The sequence below is a fragment of the Neovison vison genome, chromosome 5 (genome assembly GCF_020171115.1).
Source record: "Neovison vison isolate M4711 chromosome 5, ASM_NN_V1, whole genome shotgun sequence".
Lineage (NCBI taxonomy): Eukaryota > Metazoa > Chordata > Mammalia > Carnivora > Mustelidae > Neogale > Neogale vison.
This window is the reverse complement of record NC_058095.1, coordinates 31,151,611-31,175,686: the sequence shown is the minus strand read 5'-3', so window position 1 is coordinate 31,175,686 and position 24,076 is coordinate 31,151,611. Positions and strand designations below refer to the sequence as shown.

General features: G+C 44.3%; 1 protein-coding gene across 1 annotated transcript in view; it reads left to right on the top strand.

The window, feature by feature from the left end:
* The window catches only part of MYO1D (myosin ID), a 345,116-nt gene that overhangs the window by 171,519 nt on the left and 149,521 nt on the right, over window positions 1-24,076 (top strand). The window contains exon 17 of the mRNA XM_044248397.1: window positions 19,478-19,701. Coding sequence (XP_044104332.1) covers window positions 19,478-19,701 — 224 coding nt within the window. The remainder of the gene's footprint in view (window positions 1-19,477; window positions 19,702-24,076) is intronic.

Genomic DNA, 24,076 nt, shown 5'->3' with positions numbered 1-24,076 from the left:
ACAGAAGCAGACTCCCCACTGAGCAGCAGGGTGGCCCCGTTGGGACTCAGTCTCAGGACCCTGAGATCATGACTTGAGCTGAAATCCAGAGTCGGACACTTAACCAAACCACCCAGGTGCTCCCTGACTAGGGAAATTCTCAAGAATTTATGTAACAGCTTAGCTGGAAGAATTTCCAACATGTTTCATGAAAGTGGAAAATAGTGGAGAAAAAGATCAAGAAATTAGTGATTAAATGATGGTACATCCATATAGTAGAAAACTAAGCAGCCATAACAATGACAATGTAAAAATATTTAATAACATCAGAAGTGTTTATAATAAATGTTAAGTGAGAATACATTCTCAAAACAAGATGCTCAGTCGGATTCCTTTTTAGCCACATTGTTAATTCTAGAAATAATCAACACTTCCCCCCCCACACACACACACACACCCATTATATACACTGAGGAGGAACTAATGAGTCATTCCATTTGGGGGCTTTATTCATCACTAAAGAAAATTTAGGACTATTTATATGCGCTGGTTCTTGTCAGAAAGAATGTTGCCAAACATCGCTATCTGTTCAAATTCAGCACTATGATGAGAGTCTGTATTTTGGAGAAAATTTAATTTCAGAATAAAATCTTCAGTTGTCAGCTGTCCTGAGTTGGTTTTATTGTATTTGTGTAGACAAACACTCAAAGAAACCAAGCCCTCAGAAAAAATATGTTGGTTTGGAGAACTAAAGACACAGTCAAGGATTTGTAATTCAAGCCCAGGTTATAGACAAAGGACTTTATTCACAAGTTGGTTGTGCTTCAAGTTTGTCATAAGTAGGAACAACATACAGCTATAGTCACATTTATTTCTATGCCAAATTTTAGCAGTTTTTAGTCTAAAGTAATAACAAGTTCATTATAAAAGATAGAAACATTTATTTAGGATTTTATTAATTTAGAAAAAGATTTTATTAATTTATTTTGTCAGAGAGAGCACAACTAGGGAGAGTGGCAGGCAGAGGGAGAAGCAGGTTTCCCGCTGAGCAGAGAGCCCAATGCGGGACTCGATCCCAGGACCCTGAGATCATGACCTGAGCTGAAGACAGACACTTGACCAACTGAGCCACCCAGGCGCCCCAGAAACTTATTTCAAGAAGGACTTCTGTGTGATCTTCCAAGCTTCCCTCCTTGACCCGCATCTGTACAACATCACGGTCTGTTTTAGTGAGGTTCCTCTGTTCAAAAACCCTTCAGTCACCTACAGAATCAAAATCAGACTCTTCCGGAGTCTGCTCCCACCAGCTCGACCTTCCATTATCCTGCAGCACCGCACAACCCCACTGATCTCCTCCCGACCTCCCGAGCAGACCTTACTTTTCCTCCTGTGCTTTCTCCCGTGGTCTGCCCTGCCTCCAGCACTCCTCCCGATTCCGTCTCCTCACTAAATCCTTCCCAGCTATGCCCGTCTAAAGAACGTCATCTTTCCTTCCTGCTCCAGAACCCATTTGTCCCTCGGACGTGGCTCTGAGGCAGTCCCTGCGGTGGGAGGCGGGAGCTGTCCGTTTCAGGCTTGTGGAAGGTTTTTAAGTCAGCCCCTCATTTTTCTGTACAGCGACAGGTGTGGAGATGGGCACATCTATCACAGTCAGGTATGAGCTGTGTTATGAGTGCGTTGTTACTAATACTGAAGATCATTGTTTTATACGTAGGAGCTTATTTCTGTAAGACCCATACTTGCTCCCGTGAGTGGGTGAGAAAAGCACTTGAGGGATCGTACAACCTCTGGGTGTGTGTTGCTCACGTGAATGTCCTTCCTGAGGAATGCCGCAGGGGAGCCAGGGCGGAGGTCCTCTTAGCAAGACGACGTGTAAGAAGTACTTGGCTCAAAAATTCCCATGGAATCCTGGAACTCCTATAGGCTGTAGATCGTCTTTTAATTTTTGCACACTTGTCTCATCTCTTCAACTACATTGTCCATTGTTGAGGGAAGGTGTGTCCTTACACTTGCTTGCATTTCCTCCCAGGCCCCCAGCATAATGTCGTGTACACCGAGGCAAAGGGGGACGTGTGTCACTAGTATGATTGCGTGATCATTACTCAATTCTAGGCACTTTGGAATTTATAAAGTTTCCTGTTAGTTATGTTCTATGTGAAAGCAAAAATATTTACTACTACTTGAGGTCTCTTCATATGCATTTAAGTGAGATAACTTCATAATATGAAGCAAATGGACTAATTAGTAGGCACGAGAGTTATTCCCATCTGGGAAAGACAACTTTACATTTTAACTCTGCGGCCAGAATTGAACTTCTCTTGCTTCTGTGTGATGCCTAGACTCCACTACCACCTAACAAGCAGATACGTGTTGGCTTCAGTCAGCCGCGGGAAATATTAATTTCCCAGGGTGGCTGGAAAATTAATTATCACAGACTATTGGTGCCTTAAAAACACACTTATTTTCTTACGGTTCCGGAGGCCGGAGGTCTGAGATCAGTGTCCCTGGGTCCACATCAGAGCATTCCCTGGGCTGTGCCCTCTCTGATGGTTCTAGGGGGTAATCCATTCCTTGCCTCTTCCAGCTCCTGGCAGCTGCCCGCATTCCGTGGCTTGTGGCTTCAATCTCTGCATCCACCATCACATGACCTCCCCCTGTTCCATCTTTAGCTGCCCTACTGCCTCCCTCTTATAAGGATATATATGGTTGCACTGAGGATCCAATTAGACGACCTGGAATAATCTACGCATTTCAAGATCCTTAACCTAATCACATCCTCAATGTCTTTTTCTGCCATATGAGGTAACATTTGCAGGTTCCAGGGATTAAAAGGCAGAAATCATTTCAGGGGCCATTCTTCAGCCTGCCACATCATCCTAAAACGTTGTGGGTCTAGCAGTCAGCGTTTATTTCTTCCTCGTGCATCGGGGGCTTGGCTGGCCAGGCTGGACCTATCCTATCCTGGGCCATGGGTTGAGTATAGATTGGCTCCATGTGTCCCTCATTTTTCTGAAGTCAGCGGATCTCCGGAGCACATTCTTCTCATGGTAATGGCAAAGCCTAGGAGGTCAAGACTGACCAAAGGAGCACATTTCAAGCTGTTCAGGTCGTATGCATTTATATCCCATTGACCAAAGCAGGTTCTATCAATGCAATGACCCCTCGTATGTCAGCAGGGAGGGAGTGAATATTTGTTGCAATAACACAGCCTAGCACACTGTTCTCTGTACGTGTCAGGAACTTGCAGCTAAGTTAGTAATACACTTATCTGGGTAAGAGAATAAAATCCAGGATGAAAAAGTTATTTAGTAATAAGACCATATTCTATAGTTCAGTCTTGGAGCTATGCCTGTGTTGGCATTCGTCTAGCTGAATAAGGACATTCCTGAGTATAATGATCCTAAAGAACTTGTCCCATGATTTCATATTCTTACTTAGGAGATAACCTTCTAAAGACTTAGAAACACAAAGACTCTTTTGGAATCTCTTGGGCCATAATGTAGTGATCTGGGATTCCACAGACGTGTGAAAAAGAAGCAAGGTTTTTGCCCTTTAGAAGAACAGACTGCTGGATAACCTCTCAGGAGGAGCCGTGAACTGGAGCAGGCCTGAGTTAAAGCCCAAGCTGTAGTAACTAAGCCTCTTCGCATATCACCCATGGCCTGCAAGCTTGAACAGCGGTTCACCTAAGTAATCCAACCGTGAGTTGGTTCTTACGCATTAATTGTAATCCGATTTTTGTTCATTTGAAAACTAGTATACACTTGTCTCTTTGAAGCTGATAGAATTTCCCAGTCTAGGGTTTGGTTGATTTTTTGTTGTTGTTGTCTTTGGGGGTGGGAGGGAGTTCGTCTTTCCTCTCATTCTGGTAATAGAGGAATTATACAAAGTAGAGTTCATGGGCTCTTCGTCTCACTGACTTCAAGAGAGAAGTAAGGATGCACTGCGTCACATTTTCCTTAGTCACTTGATAAAATGCAGTGACCCTGAGGTGTTGGCTTCTGTCAAAAGAAGAAAAATAAGACAATGGGGGAATTTTTCATAAAAAGTCTTGTAACCGGAATGAAGAGAAAAGCAGGAAGTTAATTTAGAACATCTGCATTTTCATAGCTATAACAGAGCCAACTTACTGAAGATAGAGATTTTTATATTTTTAGGGAAGTTCTTTTAATGTGAAAGGAATATTCCCTGAGAACCAGACGTTTTCATGCATCAGGTGACTTTCTGGCAAATTGGCCAGTTTCTTGGGCTGATGGTTATTCTCACTAGACTGCTAGACCACTCTAGAACCATTGCATCGACCACCAGCCTGGATTTTGAAATTCCACACAGACTCGAGAACTGCCTGGCACAGCCGTGTGTTGTTTCCTTGAACATTTCATAATTTGCTTGGCGCATCTTCACAGTCATGTGCTAGGATAAGCTCTTGCCTTTAAGTGAGCTCTTAAACCTCAAGGTAGCTCAGCTTTTCTTGGATATCAAACACCTGCAGGGCCTTTTTGACAGATAAGCAAGTCTTCTTTTAAACTCACAGTAAGGACATTGAGTTTATTCAAGCCAGGAATTCGTCATTCAACATATGTGCTTATTGCTAGGCACTCCCCGGAAAAGCTGTAAGGAGTAGAATAGAAATAGTCGGTGTCCTCACAGAGCATACATTCTGATTGAAGAGTAGTAAAATAATAATAAGTCAGCAGATAAGTACAAATTGGGTGCAGCTCTGATGGAGAGTCTGGGCTCCCCTGGGGCACTCATTCAGAGCGCAGGAGCAATGTATTCTGGAGAAGACCTTGTGGAAGAGGTGACGTGAAGCTGCGACCAGAGAATTGAGAATCATGTGCCCTAGGAAGAGTGTGGGAGAGAAGGTTGGAGCAGAGGGAGGTATGTACGCAGTGAGGCTGCAGCTAGAGAGGGCTTAAGCATCCAGAGGCCACTTTAAACCACATCTCTGCCATGTCTGTGTGGCTCTCATTTTCTGTCACTGGCATGTGTCCATTTCTTCAAGGTTCAGCGCAGCACAGTTTATGTCTGTGCAAGATTTCAGCCGGAATCTGGTTTTTAGTTTTCTGGAAGGATGCCTGCAGGGCAGCTATAGAGGAGTCCGTAAAATATTGATCACAAGCAGTGGAGATGGGGGGGGTATGATGATCCTAAAATATTTCCAAGGTTCACATACAGAAAGAACCATTAGACAGTCTAATGCTGGTGTTCATTTGGTAAGCAGTCTGATTTGTTCTCAGAATTCAAGATATGCTCGCTCTGACTTTCATGAAACTGCTGATTTCTTATCACTGATCGACAGTATATACCCTTTTCACTATACCTTATTTCTTTGGCAGTCGAGTTATTGTCGTCTGTGTGCGTGCGCATGTGTCCCCCCCACCCCCACTCATGATTACTTCCCAGTGACTTTGACACCACTGTTTCAGAGGAGGCATCCTCAGAAAGATTTCCAGTATGAACTCTTAGTGCCTGGCCAGGTAGGAGCTGACTTAGCTTCTATCCACTCCCACCAGTTTGAACCAAACACAACATTTCTCCCGTCACAGTGCTCAGCTACAGCTGGTAACTCATTTGTATTTCAAAGAATCCAAAGCTTCAGTGAGCATTCCACGCATCTTTAATTATGGATGATCCACTGGAATAGACACAACATCCTGACATCCGTGAAGTGATGGTAAAGTAAAGGCTGTCTTCCCCTTGAGACTGAGCCCCCCTTTCCGCCCTCCCCTGCAGCTTGCATTTGAACAAAACACAATCATTTTATGGACATGTATTTGATTTTGAAGTAGAGAAGGTCTTTCTAAGTATAGCAGCAGCAAAAGGAGAATACATAAAGACAAAAATTGATGGGTATTCCTATATAAACATATGAAACTGCTGTTTTCTAAAAAACAACAACAACAAAAAACATTGTATCACAATGTGTTTAGTTGCAAAAGAAAAAGAAAAAAAGAAGAAAGTAGGAAGAAAGGTAGGATGGGGAAAAGAAGAAAACAAAAGAAAGTGCATTTCAAACCAGCGTGGAACGTGTCCCAGAGATTTCGGACAAGCCTCTCGTTAGCCTTCTGGGGGAGCATCTTCATTCTCAGTGTTGCTCCCCCTTGTGGTTGCAAGAGGGTTGCTAACAGTCTCAGCAACAACCCTGTTTCCTCTGTGGCCAAGGAGAGGCACGTTCAGAAGTCCTTGAACATTTTTTGCAGCAAAGTGAGAAATTCCCTCCTTCAGAACCACCTGCCAAAATTCTTCTCGTGTTTTATTGGCCTAAACCGATAACCGAGGCCAGGACATGGTAAAAGATAAAATGCTAAGAAACCTTTGGAAATATAATAAGAGGTTGACTTATTTCATATGTAAAAAGCCCTTACAAATCATTATGTAAAATTATGAATATATGATGGGTTAAAAAAGCAACAACGAAGAGCTGTTTCACAAAGGAAAAATTCAAATCATTGGTGAATTTTTTAAAAGTTGAATAACACTCATAAAATACTTTCATCATTGCAACAGCATATTATCAATTTACTTGATTCTTTTTTAACTGTTCACATGGTAGAGTTTGGAAGTGGAAACTTTAATATATGGCAGCTGAAAACAACAACAATCTCTTTTTAGAACTTTGTCATAAATTATTCGTGTGCATGAATTTAGGTATGATGATATGAGATTTATAATTGCCAAAAAAAAAATAGAAAGCAACAAAAATATCTGATAGCAGAGTCTGGGTTAATTGAATTGTATGCATCTATCAGACCGAGTACTGTCAGGTCATTCCGAATTACATTATAGCAGGATATTTGATCACATGGAAAATTATGTCTCCTGTGTCCAGATCCATTGCAGAACATTTTATGATTATTTTATGACCTCAGTTTTGTATAAAATATGTATTGAGTCGTAAAAGAAAGGGAGTCCATTTGACTATGTAAAATTGAAAAAAACAGAAAAACAACTTCTGAATGGCAGCATACTATAAAGAGTGTCAAAAGATGGCTGGCATGCTGCAGGGAAATTTAAAACACCAGTGACAACCTGATGATCCTTTTAATTTATAAGGAGCTCATCATATAAGTCAATAAAAAAGACAAAAGAAAATGGGTCAAAAAGAATAGAAACACGCAGTTCACAGAGAAGAATTACAGATGACTGATAAAAACATAGTTATTTTTTAAAATAGATCCTAGAGAAGTTAATTGAAAAATTAATCACATTCCTATTGACATCCATTTTAAATCTGCTGTGACTTGCTTGGTATATAACTAAGAAACCCCGCTTTTCAAATATTGTATGAGAAAACATATCTTGAAAAAGAAATAGGTAGTAGGAGTTTTAAGATTTACAAGTACAAGGTTATATTTCTAGTAGGATTTTCAGTAATAAAGACAGAGCTAATGTGCAGATGTAAAGCCTCAACATCATTGAGCCAATCTAGCATTTTACTTTATCTAGATCTTTTTCTAAACAGCAACATTTCTTTCTGCATTATTCTAGCATGAGCTGCTTATTAATTTGATCACATGTATTGCCCACTATTGTGATAAATGATGCACTCAATGCCCTTGTATTTTTCTTTTTGTAATTGAGTTATAACCCGTAATGGTCTTCAGAGTTCCTTAATCCTATTACATTCAACTTATGTAAACTTGAACTGTCAAAAAAGCGTCCTTATTAAGTGTACATTTTCCTATCCCCCCATTCTTCCTTATGCTAATTACGATCTGAGGGTAATGAAAAGAGGAAGCATATTTGATGTTTACATCATCCAGGGGACCTTGCCCAGGGTACTCCCTTCCCCCGCGAAAGGCCTTCAGCTGGTACCACTGTTCCAGGGAGCGCTGGTAACTGATGGCATGCTGGGACACGGGGTGCACCGAGGAGCCCGGGTCTAGCAGAACCCTGCTGGCGCCATGTTCCACTGCCTACAACCAGAGCCAGACTCCTAGCAGGAGCTGTGAACACTGGTCGCCCTCCTCCGTAGAAGCAGAGATCATAGGTCCGGAAAATGATTGTTCTTTTAAAACACCTACGTTTAACGTATGTCAAGTGTCTAGCACAAAGCCTGGCGCGTCTTAGTGAAATAATGTTTTCTCTCCCTTCCCTCGGGGATAGTAATCAGAGGAAGGTCAAAGACTGTGGTTGTCAGTTCCATGTGCAATTTGGATTGGAAAGAACATTTGAAATAACATGTTTAAATTTTGGCTCATTCTCAGAAACTGTTGAATAGGATCCTAGGGCTTGCTTTTATAAATTCTCTAATGCAGCATCCTTGCTCTTCAGTGAAGAACCCAAAGCCTGCAAAATCTGACGGCCTCATTCCCCCAGTAGTCCCAGGGGAGTGCTGGCCACTCCCTCCAGAGCTGGATTCTCTCTGCTCCACCCCCAGACTGTGCTAGTCGGGGGAGCTGTCCCTCCACACAGTGCTGGACTTCTGAAACAGCCTCGCTGTGACAGAGGATTCCGGCTTTGGTACACGATCAGATCTTGCTTTTTAGGGGATTAGTTGTAGCTGTTTTCCAGGTATCTCAGAGGCATTTTGGGTTTTCTGGGCTATCATGGGTGTCTCCTCTTTTCCTCCATATTCCCTACAGGCACTACACATGTAGTAGCAAATTCTTGGGAAATTCTTGTAGAATGAACCAACTGTCAAAATGATGTTTAGGCCAAAAGTGGCCTATTTTGGGATGGCAAATCTTGACCCCCTTCCAAATGAGTGAGTAAACTGTATACAAAGGATTCTGTAGTCAGATATGGTTGTTTTTTTTTTTTTAACTTCTGTTGAGCAAAGTTAAAATAGGTTTCTTTACATGAAACTTTTCAGAGCTTTTAATATGCTCAGTCTACATCACGAATCTCCTGAAAAGAATTGCAGTATGCAGTTTTCCCTGTTTTACTGAAAATGGAGCCTCTTTCTCAGAAAGCGTTTCAAAGGCCTTGTGTCCCAGAATTCACTTTTGGAACTCTATAGGAAAGAATGTTAGGATGCACCTTTGGCAGGTCCTTTCAAATAGCAGTTATTATCTGAACTTTTGCATGATCTAGAGAACCATTCAAAATTGAGATCATTTGCAAACATCTGAAAGCGAAGGCATACTGGGTTTTGTTTTTTTTTTAAGGAGTTCTGCATGTTTTAGATGCTAGACATAAAGGAAGAAAAATCAGGACATTTGTTATACAAGGTAAAGGCCCAACTTGTACTCTGACCAGGCGGTGAGCCCCTCAGTATTAGATGGAGATAGATACAGGGGTGGAAAAAGGCATACACATCTTCAGACAAGGCTGAAACATCTCTAAGGCGCCTTATTGGATCTGCTCCCATGCCCACATACCTGACCAAAACCCTATGGTTCTACATCAAAAAGCAGTTTTGGGATAGCCTTGACCTCAGAGATTTTGAAGGTGAGTTAACCAGTTTTGTACATCCTCTTTCGAGAAAACAAAACCAACGCAAAGAGAACCATCACTTTAGTATGGACTGACCGTCCTAAACAACGCAGTGTTGATGTTCCAACAAGGCTCAATCCCGAAAGGCTTATCCGAATTACTTACCCTGTTAGCTGGAGTAATTTTATTTTTAATTGTCTTCAAAATAATTGCCTTTGGGCTTTGATCGAGTTCATAGTCAGCAACTGGTCTGACAATACTTGGCCAAGAGGTTTGATTGCTTCTTGAAGTTACAGGTACAAGTAGGCTGCCCGATTGTGGGATCACCCTTATAAAGAAATGATTACTGGGCCACAGTCGTGCACCCTGAAGAATTGCTAGGCCACCTGTAGCCAGGCCCCCTGTGGACAAGGCCGTATGTAAAACAGCACGAGTCCTCAAGGAAGGTTCACAACTCCGCTGACTCTCAGGTTGGTCTCTCAGACTAAACAGCTCAGGGTTGGTAAAGTACACTCCACCGGCCAGACGCCGCTGTACACACACTGAATTATGCTCCTCAGGACGGCTATATTGATCCGATCACACCTTTCTTTATTTGGGGGTTTTTTGGCTTGGTTGTTTTTTGTTGTTGTTGGTCGTGGTTTGTTTTGGGGGTTTTTTGTTTGGTTTTTTTGAGGGGTTTCTTTGGGGGGGGTGTCTTGATTTGACTGGTTTTACATTTGTTTATTGGCTAAAGATTTGGTTATTTCCTTATTTCTTAATTTCCGCTCAGGTCTTTAAGATGCTATTAATTTATCTATAAAACTAAGGAATTTTGTATCTGCGTAGATGCTAAGAACCTCCAAATTACATCCCCTCAGCCTGATTTTCTTCCCGTCACATATTAACCTGCTGTTCTGGCAAAAACATTGGCACTGGTGGTTTATAAATAGTACTTCAGGTCTTTATTCATCTTACCCTCATTGAACTTGAAGAGGAATCACTTGGGAAGATTTTTACTGTCTTTGAGTCTTTCTTTAAAGTAACCCCTAGAAGAGGCAAAACTTTCATTAATCAATCATGAAATAGCCCAAATGGGATGCAGCCACCATGTGCTACAGGAGCCCCACTATCCACGGGGGTACATTTCAGGAACCCCCGTGGGTGCCTGAAACCACAGACAGTACTGAACCCTATATGTACTGTGTTCTTCCTCATACGTGCATACCTGTGATACAGTTTAATTTATGAAAGAGTCACAGTAAGAGGTTAACAACCGTAACTAATAATAAAACAATTATAATAATTTGTTATGATAAAAGTCATGTGAATGTGGACTTTTGACTCTTTTATTTTTTTATTGACATATAATGTATTATTTGCTTCAAGGGTACAGGCCTGTGAATCTTCAGTCTTACACAATTCACAGCACTCACCACAGCACATACCCTCCCCAAAGTCCATCCCCCAGCCACCCCATCCCTCCAAGCCCCTCCCCTCCAGCAACCCTCAGTTTTTTTCCTGAGATTAAGAGTCTCTTATGGCTTGTCTCCCTCTCTGGTTTTGTCTTGTTTCATTTTTTCCCTCCTTTCCCCTATGATCCTCTGTCTTGTTTCTCAAATCCTCATATCAGTGAGATCTTGTGATAATTGTCTGTCTCTGATAGACTTATTTTGCTCAGCATAATACCCTCTAGTTCCCGTCCTTGCAAATGGCAAGATTTCTTTTGTTATGGCTGCATAGTATTCCATAGTGTGTGTGTGTGTGTGTGTGTGTGTGTGTATACACACCACATCTTTATGCATTCATCTGTTGATGGACATTTAGGTTGTTTCCATAGTTTGGCTGTTGTGGACATTGCTGCTATAAACATTCGGGTGCATGTGCCCCTTCAGATCACTGCATTTGTATCTTTAGGGTAAATACACAGCAGTGTGACTGCTGGGTTGTAGGGTAGCTCTATTTTCAACTTTTTGAGGAACCTCCACGCTGTTTTCCAGAGTGGCTGCACCAGCTTGCATTCCCATCAACAGGGTAGGAGGCTTCCTCTTTCTCCGCATCCTCGCCAGCATCTGTCGTTTTCCGACTGGTTAATTTCAGCCGTTCTGACTGGTGTGGGGTGCTATGTCATTGAGGTTTTGATTTGTATTTCTCAGACGCCAGACTCTCTCTCTCTTTCAAAATATCTTACTGTGCTGAATGCACCCTTCTTGTGATGATGTGTGAGGATAAGATGCCCACGTGATGAGGTGCAGCGAGGTGAATGACGTAGGCGCTGTGACATGGCATTAGGCTGCCATTGACTTTCTGACCATACCGCGAGAGGACCATCTGCTTCCAGACCATGGGTAACTGTGGGTAACTGAAAATACAGAAAGCAAAACCATGGTACGGAGGGGACGGCTGTCACTCGATGGGGTATGTGGATAGATTTAATGTATTTTACAGTTCAGAGTTCAGCCTGTTACCTCAATAAATTTTTATCCACCCCAACTCCTTAACAGCCAGAAGCTGTCAGAATGCTGCCCGAATAACTATCTGGGGAATTTAAGTTTAGAAAGAGTAAAGATGCTTCTCCTAGAAGTTGTCCCTGGGCACAGAGGGCCTGAGAAGCTGAAATTTTGAAGGGTTCTGGTTGTGGAAACCAAGAGAATATCCAGTTCAGAGCATCAGGGATCTGCTGGAGAACAGGACAGAAAGGGCCCAGTCCCCATGATGACTAGAAAACAAAAACAGGAAAAAAAAAAAAAAAAAACACAGAGAACTAGAAACAAAGAAGGAAAGTTGACCTGTGTTTCTTTCTAAGACTAAGCTGAAGATATATAATTAACCTACTTCTCAATAGAGCATAACCCAGAATCCTACATCTTTTGCAAAATGCATCTTGTACTTTATTGACAGCCAGATGTTGCTCTGAAATGCCTGACCACTGAGGAAATATGCCTCAGAGGAAAACATGGTAGAATTAAGATGGCATTATAAAAACATCTGGTTAAACATGACAGATTGTGTTTATATCCACTCCCTCTCAAAACCCCTAAATGATAGGTAAGGGATACAAATGGGAAAAACCCACAAGGACAAACAGAACCATAAAAGCAACAACAGCGGACAAGAGGGGTCCACGTAATTTTGGAAATAAGTGGATGTGTGGTTAGTCCCCCAAGCAGGTGGAGAAAGCTGACATCTAAGTGTCTGCTGAGAAGCAGACAGGCAAGCCAGTTTGCCTAACCACAGGGCTGTGGAAAATTCAGGAGTGGGAAGGACCAGGTCTCTCTGGAGGTAGGGGTGTTGAGGGGGAGAGCTGAAGGAGGTTGAATGACAGTCTGTATAAAGACCAAAACACAGGTCTCCTTCCCAACCCTACAAAGTCAGCTGACTACTGCAGTCTCGTTCTGGTAGAAGACAGGAAGCTCACTCTGAAGAAATACAACCAGAGAAGCCCTGGGCTTTGAGGGACACCAGGCACTATGGAAGAAAGGGGACAGGCACCATTCTGAAACCAAGGAGAGTAAGTGAAAGTCTGGATACTAAAGATCCTCCCCCAATGCTTTACTCGGAATTCCGGCAGCAAAGAGGAAAAACACATCCTGTGGTTTCCCACAGATGGTCCCCACCCGATTACCCTATGTAATGTAGTCCCTTCATTCCTCAAGCACAGGCACAGAGCTTTCGAGTGGCATGCAGTAATAGATGCCAAGGATCCCAGGAGATTTGAGGAATGCCTCTAGCACAAAAGGCCGAGACCAAGACAAATGGGAGAAGAGGGGATTTAGAAGAAACATACAACACAAGGAGCATTGTAAAAAGCAAAAGCATGATTCATATCCTCAGAGAGGAAGGGTGAGATGTTGCTTTTGTTAAACAAGAGCAACGTGCTTTAAAAAGAAATGTTTGGGGTCACCTGGGTGGCTCAGCCAGTTAATCATCTGCCTTCAGCTCAGGTCATGCTCTAGGGTCCAGGGATGGCGTCTCACACTGGGCTCCACGTTCAGTGGAAAACCTGCTTCTCTCTCTTCCTCTCCTTCTGGCCCCCACTCATGTTCGCTTGCTCTCTCTCTCTCAAATAAAAACTTTTTTTTAAGATTTTATTTATTTACCTGGCAGACAGAGATCACAAGTAGGCAGAGGGGCTGGCAGAAAGAGGGGAGGGGGGAAGCAGGACCCCCACCAAGCAGGGAGCCCGATGCAGGGCTCGATCCCAGGACCCTGGGATCATGACCCGAACTGAAGGCAGAGGCCCCAACCCACTGAGACACCCAGGCACCCCTCAAATAAAATATTTTAAATAAATAAATAAATAAATATTTGGAGAACAAGGATGAGTCTTTTTTTTTTTTAAAGATTTTATTAATTTATTTGACAGAGAGAAATCACAAGTAGGCAGAGAGGCAGGCAGAGAGAGAGAGGAGGAAGCAGGCTCCCTGCTGAGCAGAGAGCCCGATGCGGGACTCGATCCCAGGACCCTGAGATCATGACCTGAGCCGAAGGCAGCGGCTTAACCCACTGAGCCACCCAGGTGCCCCAAGGATGAGTCTTAAAAATGGAAAACGTGAAAGCCAAAATGTAAGATTCAGTACCAGGCTTGGAAGATGAAGGTGAAAACCTTCATTCATTCTGCAGATATGATCAGGTGGCTCCTGTGTCCTTGGCATTGTTCAGTGGAGTTTCATCCGTGAGTAAAAGAGACAAAGAGCCCTTGGCCTGCTGGAGCGGACATGCCAGCAGGAGGAGAGCATAAACAATGCAGTAACGTGTGGGTTTCATGCTGTGTTGTAGCGTGGAGTGCTAGAGGCAGGAATAACGCTAGAGCAGGGTGGGAAGCACGGAGAGCGCCAGGTGGGGAAGATGGAGACAAGCTGAATTGTAAATGGGAAAGTCAGGGCCAGTCTCATTGGGAAGGGCACAGAGAGCAGGACACAGAGAGAGGGTTAAGAAGTAGGCCATGTGACATCCAGGGAGGGAGGTCATTCCAGGCAGAGGGAACAGCCCCGAGTCCAGAGGGGGCTGGAGTCAGCAGGGGAGGTAATTGCCCCCAGAGAACGTGGGCCCTTGGGGCTTAGTGCGGGGGCTCTGGCTGTCACTCAGGGAACTGGAAAGCAGTGGCAAAGTTTCAAGCAGAGAAGTGACATGATCTGATTTCAGCCTTAAACGGATCACTCTGGCCGCTGTGTTGGCGGAACTGACTTCAGGGGGTGAAAGCATCCGAGAGAGCAGTTGGACTCTCTCAGTGTTCTCTGATGGTCTCTCTTTGTCCCTTGGCTGTTCCCTCTGAGTCAGCCTCTCTGTTTGCCTCCGTTCTTTCTTCTTCCATAGAAACGATGTGCTGGCCCTCTCCTCTGCCAGTCTACCCTCTGCTTTATAGCTCCTGCTTAACTTTCCCTCCCAGATCCCACTGGGTGGCCTTCAGACTTCATTGTCCTCTCTCATCATACCCTAAAACACATAATATCTGGTTAGTTCCTCTTTAATGTTAATATTGTTTTAATAAGGGCCCCTTTGGCTCCCTTGTTTTTTGGTGAGCCTCTCTGACCTATGCATATAATTATTAAACATTTGCTGTTGAATGTAACATTTAACTCTCTGTTTTCTGACCTCCCATCATCAGGCAAAGTCCTCCATAGACATGTACTTTATATGACTCTTGAGAAACCCAGGAGTATAAGCTGCTTTAAATAGAAAGGGAAGTGGAAAATCTGTCTTATACCTGAAATTCCAACCTGCAGACCCTTGATGGGAAAATCAAGAACAACCCTCCCCCACATAGGCTCACCAACTCCTGAGAACATACCTCCTTAAGCCAAATATGCTTAGATTACAAGGAAAAATACATCAATAATTTTTTTTGCATGCAGTCATTTTCCTCCGTAGTTTTTCAATGCTTTTTTCCTGATGTTAAAAAATTAAAGCCTGAGGGACGTCTGACAAAGCTGATAATGTAACTGCCAGGCTCACAAAAATTCCTTTCCCCCGGATTTGCTGAAATTAACAAAAATGTAAAAATGACAACAGAGAACCCATGAACCCTGAAACCAAGAAAAGAATCTCAACTTCATACCATAAAATGAGGTGTCACCCAGAAAAAGAAAAATTGGAGCAAATTGAACAAAGTTGCTAAAAAAAATCAATATATTTTTCAAAAAGAAGAATGGAATGTGGAGCCGTATAAGGAGGGAATTCTGAGATCTCATTGCTTTTGATGGTGTTGGCATCAAGTATAAAGGTACGCCAGTGGGGGGGCCTGGAATTGCCCACACCTCTAGCAGAGACCCTTTGTTCCATCGGAAGACACTTTCCCGCAGGCAAGAGGAGTCAAGAAGGTTTACCCTCTTTCCTGCCTCTGACATATCAATAAGTAGGCAAGGAGTAGGGGGAGCATCTGCTAAGAATAATAGAGCCGAATCAAGAAAGAGCTCCTTAAGACATGGGGAAAAAAATACCTGTCCTCAACCAAGCCAGAAGACTGCAAGACCCCCCAGACTCAGTGAAGCACACGTCTGGTACATTTCTTCATTATTAAGGAGGGAGCATGTTGGTATCCACCGAAAGCTCCAGCTCGCTTGTCATTCCTCTTAAGCAATGGAGAGACCAGATAAAGCGTATGCATCATGGACATCCGGTCCATATGATAGGTGGAAGAATGAAACAATACCCAGTGCAGCACTGTCTGGGGACAATTCGTTGCCTGAGAACAAATGGCTCACATTCCTTAAAGAGTTTCCAGGGGCGCCTGGGTGGCTTAGTCAGTTAAGCATCTGACTGCCGATTTCAGCTCAGGTCACGATCTCCGGGTCATGAGATCAAGCCCCACATTGGGCTCCCCGCTAAGTGGGAAATCTGTTTGTCTCCCTCTCCCTCTGCCCCTCTCTCCACTCACACGCTCTCTCTCCCCACCCCCAAAATAAATAAGCAGAGCTTTAAAAAAAATACCTGCACATAAGGGCATCTGGGTGGCTCCGTCGGTTGAGCATTGGACTCTTAGTCATGTCAGGTCATGGTCTCAGGGTTCCGAGATCAAGCCCCACCTTGGGCTCTGTGCTCAGTGGGCAGTCTGCTTGAGATTTTCTCCCTCCCTGTCCTGCATCTCCCCACCTCTCCCCAAGTACATGCACATATGCTCTCTCTCTCTCAAATAAATAAATCTTCTTTAAAAGTTAAACATAAAAACCTACTCCTTAACAAACCCTTACTTATAAAATGCTTACCCCCCCACCAAATTACTGAAGACTTAAACCAAAACATTTTAATGAGAAATTCTGTGAACCCTCCTTGAAAATTAAGGATCGATTTTCTTTTTTTTTTTTTTTAATTTTATTTATTTATTTGTGTGTGTGTGTGATTTTCTATACAGGTATGGCTCCAAGGAGTCTTAATTTCTTTCCTCTTCAAAAATAGAGGAAAGCAACAAACAGTATGAAACTTTAAGAATGTGTTTTGTTTAAGAAATTGAATCACAGACTTCCACCCTGTAATTGTATTCTGTCGTTTTTTGTTGTTTTTTTTTTTTTCAAGATGCTAAAGAAGGGACCTTTATTTTAGCTCTCGGGAGGAGGCGTAACAAAGCCATCTGCATGATGGATTTGGCGACGGGGAAGAGACCATTTTGGCTAAAAAGGGTTGCTGTACTGACGCCCCATCCAGAAACAAGTTCTCATTGCCTCACAGTTTTTATATTTTCTGGATATAGGCAAGCTCTAGGTTCCCATCGCAAACTGCTCATGTGTCACGTTTCCCTCACATAGCGTGGTTTTCCTTGACTTCATTAGTTCCTCTTTAGGGTCCCTTGGTGACCTCCTCCTGCGTCCCGTGCAAACAGATCTGTCCTTGTGGTGCAGCAGGTTGAAAAAAGGAGCACATCACAAGCCCGTGATGCCAGCTTAGGAGTCTGCATAAAGAAACACCTAAAATGATGGAGTAAAAGAGGCATTGCACCAGCTTTTCTGAGAAATTGCTGGCACAGGTGGAGATTTAAGAGGAAATGCAAGAAACCTGAGGGAGGCTGGAGCTTTTACTGTGGGCTTTGAATCAGAGGTGGAAATTCTTGGTCCCAGGAAGCCAGAGACAGGGAAGGAGCTTAATACCAGCACCCCAAGAAGTGGGACTGGTGGGGCGCCTGGGTGACTCAGTGGGTTAAGCCGCTGCCTTCAGCTCAGGTCATGATCTCAGGGTCCTGGGATCGAGTCCCGCATCGGGCTCTCTGCTCAGCAGGGAGCCTGTTTTCCTCTCTCTCTCTCTCTGCCTGCCTCTCTGCCTACTTGTGATCTCTCTCTGTCAAATAAATAAATAAAATCTTAAAAAAAAAAAAAGTGGGACTGGCTATCTAAGTAGCCACAGTAAATATCAACCGGAACATGATGGTGGGGTGTCCAAGGAGTTTGTTGAAGAAAGCGGAGCGAGTAGCTTGGGGTCTTGGAGATCTGAGTGACAGAAAGGAAGGGAAGGGGGCACCTGGGTGGCTCCGTGGGTTAAGCCTCTGCCTTCGGCTCAGGTCATGGTCTCAGGGCCCTGGGATGGAGCCCAGCATCAGGCTCCTTGCTCAGTGGGGAACCTGCTTCTCCCTCTCCCTGCCTGCCTCTCTGCCTACTTGTGATCGCCCTCTGTCAAATAAATAAATAAAATCTTAAAAAGAAAAAGAAAGTGGGCATCCTTGTCTTGTTCCTGATCTCAATGGGAAGGCTGCAAGCTTTTTCCCATTGAGGATGATATTTGCTGTGGGTCTTTCATAGATAGATTTGATGACCCTGCAATTGCACTCCTGGGTATTTACCCCAAAGATACAGATGTCGTGAAAAGAAGGGCCATCTGTACCCCAATGTTTATAGCAGCAATGGCCACAGTCGCCAAACTATGGAAAGAACCAAGATGCCCTTCAACGGATGAATGGATAAGGAAGATGTGGTCCATATACACTATGGAGTATTATGCCTCCATCAGAAAGGATGAATACCCAACTTTTGTAGCAACATGGACGGGACTGGAAGAGATTATGCTGAGTGAAATAAGTCAAGCAGAGAGAGTCAATTATCATATGGTTTCACTTATTTGTGGAGCATAACAAATAGCGTGGAGGACAAGGGGCGTTAGAGAGGAGTAGGGAATTTGGGTAAATTGGAAGGGGAGGTGAACCATGAGAGACTATGGACTCTGAAAAACAGTCTGAGGGGTTTGAAGTGGTGGGGGTGTGGGAGGTTGGGGTACCAGGTGGTGGGTATTATAGAGGGCGCGGCTTGCATGGAGCACTGGGTGTGGTGAAAAAATAATGAATATGTTTTTCTGAAAATAAATAAATTGGAAAAAAAAAAGAAAAAGAAAGGAAGAGAAGAGGGGTCTATGCTGGAAATACTGTAGGAGAAAGAGTACGTTGTGGTGGTGGAGGACACGTGTAGGGGAGGAGCCAAGAATGAAGTGAAGATTATACCAAATTTCTTATCACTGGAGAGATTGAGAAGTACAGGAATCTGGGCAGAGGATCCTGAAGGAGAAGTATAACTAAGTATCTCTGACTTCACCGTGCCTGGGTACAGCTGGCACGGAGACATTTATATACTGTCTGATTGATTTCTGAGCTCCAAAACAATGTAAACAAAGATTCATGTGCTGTTCATCTTTGTCTGAGTCCCCCTTTCCCCTGGATTACATCTGAGTTTTGGGGAATTTACCCAACACCTGGGGAAGGGGACTGTACAGCTTGTATGTAAGTCTGTCTGTGAATCCAACAGGGCGGTCCAGCGGCAGCCAGTGGTGTCATCTGTGTAAAGCCAGGTTTCATTCAAGAACTGTAGATGTTGATGGCTTTTGGTTCTGCCTCATCATGCTTCCTTTCCATACTCTTCACATGCTTGCGCAGAGACGTTTGCATTTTGGCTTTCCTCTCTTCATGACCCTTAAAATTTCAAACACACTGCTTCTGAGGCAGCACACATCCCACTGCCTGTGGGGACAGGGAGACCAGGGAAGCGAATGCTGGTGTGACTCCTGGCGCCATCTGTTGGTGGCAGGTGGAATAGACGTGCTTTGTTGACCTCATGCACAATCCCCTCCCCACCCCACCTTGGTAGTTTCTAAGCAGAGGATCTTATACAAGTTCAAAGTCATATACAACTGACAACACTTGTCTTTTTCTTCCTCTGGTGTGAAGGTGTGGCGAGGCACGCTGGCCCGCATGCGGTACAAGAGAACCAAGGCAGCTCTGACAATTATCCGGTACTACCGGCGTTACAAAGTGAAGTCTTACATTCACGAGGTTGCCAGACGCTTCCACGGCGTCAAGACCATGAAGGACCACGGCAAGCACGTGCAGTGGCCAACCCCACCTAAAGTTCTCCGCCGTTTCGAGGAGGCCTTACAGGCCATTTTTAATAGGTAAGAAAGGGCCTGTTGGTATGTGCTACTCCCGTTTTGGGGAACACTCCTAACGTCTAAAGCCCCAGATCTGAGGCCGTGCTGTGGGCTCAGCTGTTTGCATTTGCAGGACGCCTCCTGCCTGAGGTCTTCAGCTCTGTTGATTCCATTCTCGGGGGCATCTGTGTGCTGCTCAGAACAACGGGACTGGGCTTTTTGTTCTCCCTCTAGCCGTGGACGGCCATGCACGACCACGCCTGGATCACACCACAGTTAAGCTATTCGCATGCTGTCTCCTTCTCTGATCGGCAAATAATAACTACTTATTACAGTCACCACCCGTAACTCCAAATGGAAAGGGCGTTAATGTTTTCGGGGCAGCATTTCTCGATCCTGGTTATGAAACCTACCAAGGGGTTTATGAAGTGTACCGAGGCCCACATCCTGCCTCCAGACAGTCCTGTGTAACACAGCCAGGGAGTGGGGCCCAAACAGAGGCCCTTTCTAAAGTGTCCCAGGTGATTTTTGTTTGTTTAAGATTTATTTATTTGAAAGAGAGAGAGAGAGAGCACACAAGCAGGAGGGGCAGAGGGAGAGAGGGAGAATCAAGCAGACTCGACACTGAGCGCAGAGCCCTGCATCGGGCTCGATCTCATGACCCCAAGATCACAACCTAAAGCTGAAACCAAGAGCTGGATGCTTAACTGACTGTGTCACCCAGGTGCCCCCCCAGATGACTTTAAAGTATGAAAGGGAAAATAGTTTATTTTAGAGCAACCTTTTTTAAAAACACAAATAAATAAAAACCTATGTAAAATCTGATATCTGTCCAGCTGATCTCATTTTTCATAAACTGCCCTGAATCTGAGTCTGTAGCGATTCATAGCCCCTTACCCGTCCTTACTGCTGCTTGTTTGTTGCTGGTGTGCACCAGATACATTTAGCTGTACCTTAGATACATAAAGTGAGCTAAGGGTTCTCAAATGTGGCCATTTGGCCATGTGGTCTTCTACAAAGAGCACTATGAAATAATCGGCATACCAAAGGTAAAAGAACTAATTTCTAATTCTGTCATGTGCTAAATCAGATTTTGTCTTCCTTTAGAGTTAGCTCTGTGTAATTGGTGGCAGATATCAAAAGATAAATAAAAATGCATAGAAATAAAATTCTTTAATCTATATCCCATTTGGCTTTTTGTAAAAAAAAAAAAGAGAGAGAGAGAGAAAGAAAGAAAAGAAATGATATCTAATAAAAAGAAAAGCTCAAGAAGAAATTATTGAAAGCAAAATTACCTCAGTTCTCAGCTCTAATACTATAAATGTTTGTTGTATGCTGACAGGCATTTAATGCACAGGTAAGTGTTTTTCATGAATGGTATCATCTGTAACCTGAATTTCAAATTAATTTAAAAAGTGATTAAGCTATGCCTGAATATATATGCTCATTGTGTTTTTTTTAAGTGAAATAATATAGAAATGTAGAAGATATAAAGTTGAAATCCTCCACACCTCCTGTCTCCCCCATTTTATTTCCTTCCCCTAGGATAATCCCTCATTAACAATTAGTTTGTATCCTTCTGTGTCTGCCTCTGTGCATTTCCAAGCACACGCCCACATGGAAGAGACAGCATGGTATAGTGGTTAGGAGCACAGATCCCGGGAGCCTGGGCTTACAGTCTAACTCTGCTGATGCCTGGCTGTGTAACCTTGGGCACATTAGATAATCTGTCTGAGCCTCGGTTACCATATCCATAAAGTGCTCTAACAGTAGTACCTGTTCATAGGATTGCTGGAAAGATTATGAGTAAATGTATATATAAAGTATTTCATATTGTGCTTGACCCGTAATAAACCTGTAGAAATGTTGGCTCATACTCAGAGTGTGTGCGTACACAGTCCCCAGTCACAGATCATCTGGGCTCTTTTTCCTCTCTTTTTCACACAAGCAGGGTTATAGGACGACTTAAAAATGTTCTGGAGACCTGTCTATAACAGTAAGGAAACATCCGTGTAGTACTTTTAATGGCCACAAAGCATTATTGATTTTGTGTTGCACTGTGGCCTGTGTGGGCTTCTTTTTAGATTCTGATGGTTTTGTAGATGGCCTAGAATTGATGAATTTTTGCAAAATTCTATTTACTCATTCAGCAGATATTCCCTCAAGGCCAGCTGGGTCGTGGGCACTGGCCTGCGTTCCAGGGAGATGGTGACAGACAAGAAGGATGGGAAGACAGTTCAGCCTTCTCAGGGCTTCAGGTGTCTGAGCATTTTGTGTCTGCTCTGCCAGCTGACTTTGCACACACGTGTGTACATGCACACACATGCACACGTGCACATGCACCATGAAGGAGTCCTGCCAGTTGGGTTAATCTCATCCAAAGGCAAACTTCTTCTATGAAGGACTGGGTAATAAACATCACAGGCTTTCATGGCTGCATATGGTCTTTGTCACATACTTTGTTTTGCTCTGGTTTTGTCAGACGTGTAAAAAGCTATTCTTAGCTTGTGAGCAGCACAAAACCAGGCCATGGGCTGAATTTGGCACAGACTGTGGTTCACCAACCCCTGATAGAGTCACTGTTTCCTACTTGATGTATTCTCCCCTTTTGTGATCTGTGGACTCCCGAGAGAAGTGCACTAAAGAACCCCACTGTGATTGTGGGCTTGTGTTTTGGGGGGGGGGTTCTGATTCTTAAAATCTCACCATTAATCATGGTTAAGCTCACTCCTTTTCCTCACAGTAATTCTTTTTCCTTCTGGGAAGGCTGAAAGCCTTCCTCATGCTCAGCTTTATCCCCCTGTTCATGGGGTCGAGGCGGGTGATTTTTAGGCCACCATAGAGATGGTGTTGGGGACTACAGGCGTTTCTAGAGGGTGGTTTCCTTGAGCAGGATGAGGAATCTGGCTGGCTCTCTTTGTGGCTATATAGGCCAGTTCCCAGGTGCCCCGTGTGCCTCTGCACTCTGCAGTCAGTCAGGGGTGGACCTTGTCCTGGGCCACAGTGGGCAGTAAAGAAGGGACAGATGGACGAGACACTGAGGCTGAAAACAGACCAGCAGACAGCAAAGACTGCCTCTACCTCCCTTCGGGGAATAAAATTTGGGACCCAAGGATGAACTGCAAGCCACTTAGTGTTGTGGGATGTACCTGTCACCAGTGACCTTGGCAATGACCCCCAGCTGCTCCCAGCCTGTCATTCTTCCAGCATCTTCTGGAATGACCTTAGGACAGTCTGTCCCATTGCAGTGTCCGTTGGCCATGGAAACCAGAGAGGAGAATTGCGCTGGCTGAGCCTTTCCTTTTTCCAAGGCTACTTTTATTGTATCCTGCTACCTCTGGTGCTCCCCCCACAGCAGGGGCCCCATCTCGCCATGGGCAGGCATTCTTTGTGCAAAGAGATGGCACCTCTCCCACTGTGAGATCCTTCACTGCCTGGCCTGGCATGGCCACCAGCCCCAGCTGCCTCCAGCCCAAGCACTCCGGGCCTTTCTGGCAAAGGGGTTCCTCTCCTTCCACCAAGTGGATGGCTCAGCTCTGAGCTACTCCTCCCATGGCTTGATCCAGTCTACTTCAAATCTCCAAGAAAGTCTTGGAGATTCGTGCAGTTCACTGACATCCTTCCCGTTCTTCAGGGCTGCGACAGAGCTTTTCCTTATTTGTATATTTATTTGGTTGTTGCGGTGGGAGTTTCGGAGAGAAAAGCAAACCTTTCGGCTCAAGTCACTGTCTTGAAGCCAGAATCCATCTCGGGAAAATCTTAGATGGAAGCAGTCTCACATTCTGCGCATGTGCCTGGGGGAGGGAGCACCTCTCCATGTTAGGTATCTCTCGGCCTCGTGCTCTGTGGAAGACAGCTAGGGGGCCACCAGCCTTGATGATACCATCTGCTATGGAGAAGCTCTGGATTTGTTTCCAGCCCCTGCTTCACGCTCCCATGGCAGAAAGCAAGACATGAGTTCAAGTAAGGCCGGGACAGAATAAAAGCTGTGTGCTTGCTTTCCTCGATCAGGGATAGATTATTTTCAGTGTGTGCTTTCAGTTCCTTGGACCCAACAGTCTTGGGGTCGTCTTTAAATTCCCCCTTATTCTCTTGCTCCCATATCGAATCCATCAGTAAATCTACTGGTGTGTCCTTCAAAATGCATCCAGGACCAGCAGGTGTCTCTGCCCCCACCACTCTCCACCAGATCCAAGCCACCGACCTCTCCCACGTGCCTCGTGGAAATAGCCTCATACCCCCTCCAGCCTTCTTCCACACAACAGTGCCCACCCCTGCTCCTCCCACCACCGCCCTCCTGTCCTTTCCTCGCCAGATTTTTTTCTCCATAGCCCTGAGCACATCACACATTCTTGTTGGTTCACTGTCCGTCCCTGCTTCAGGAAGGTAAGCACCTAGC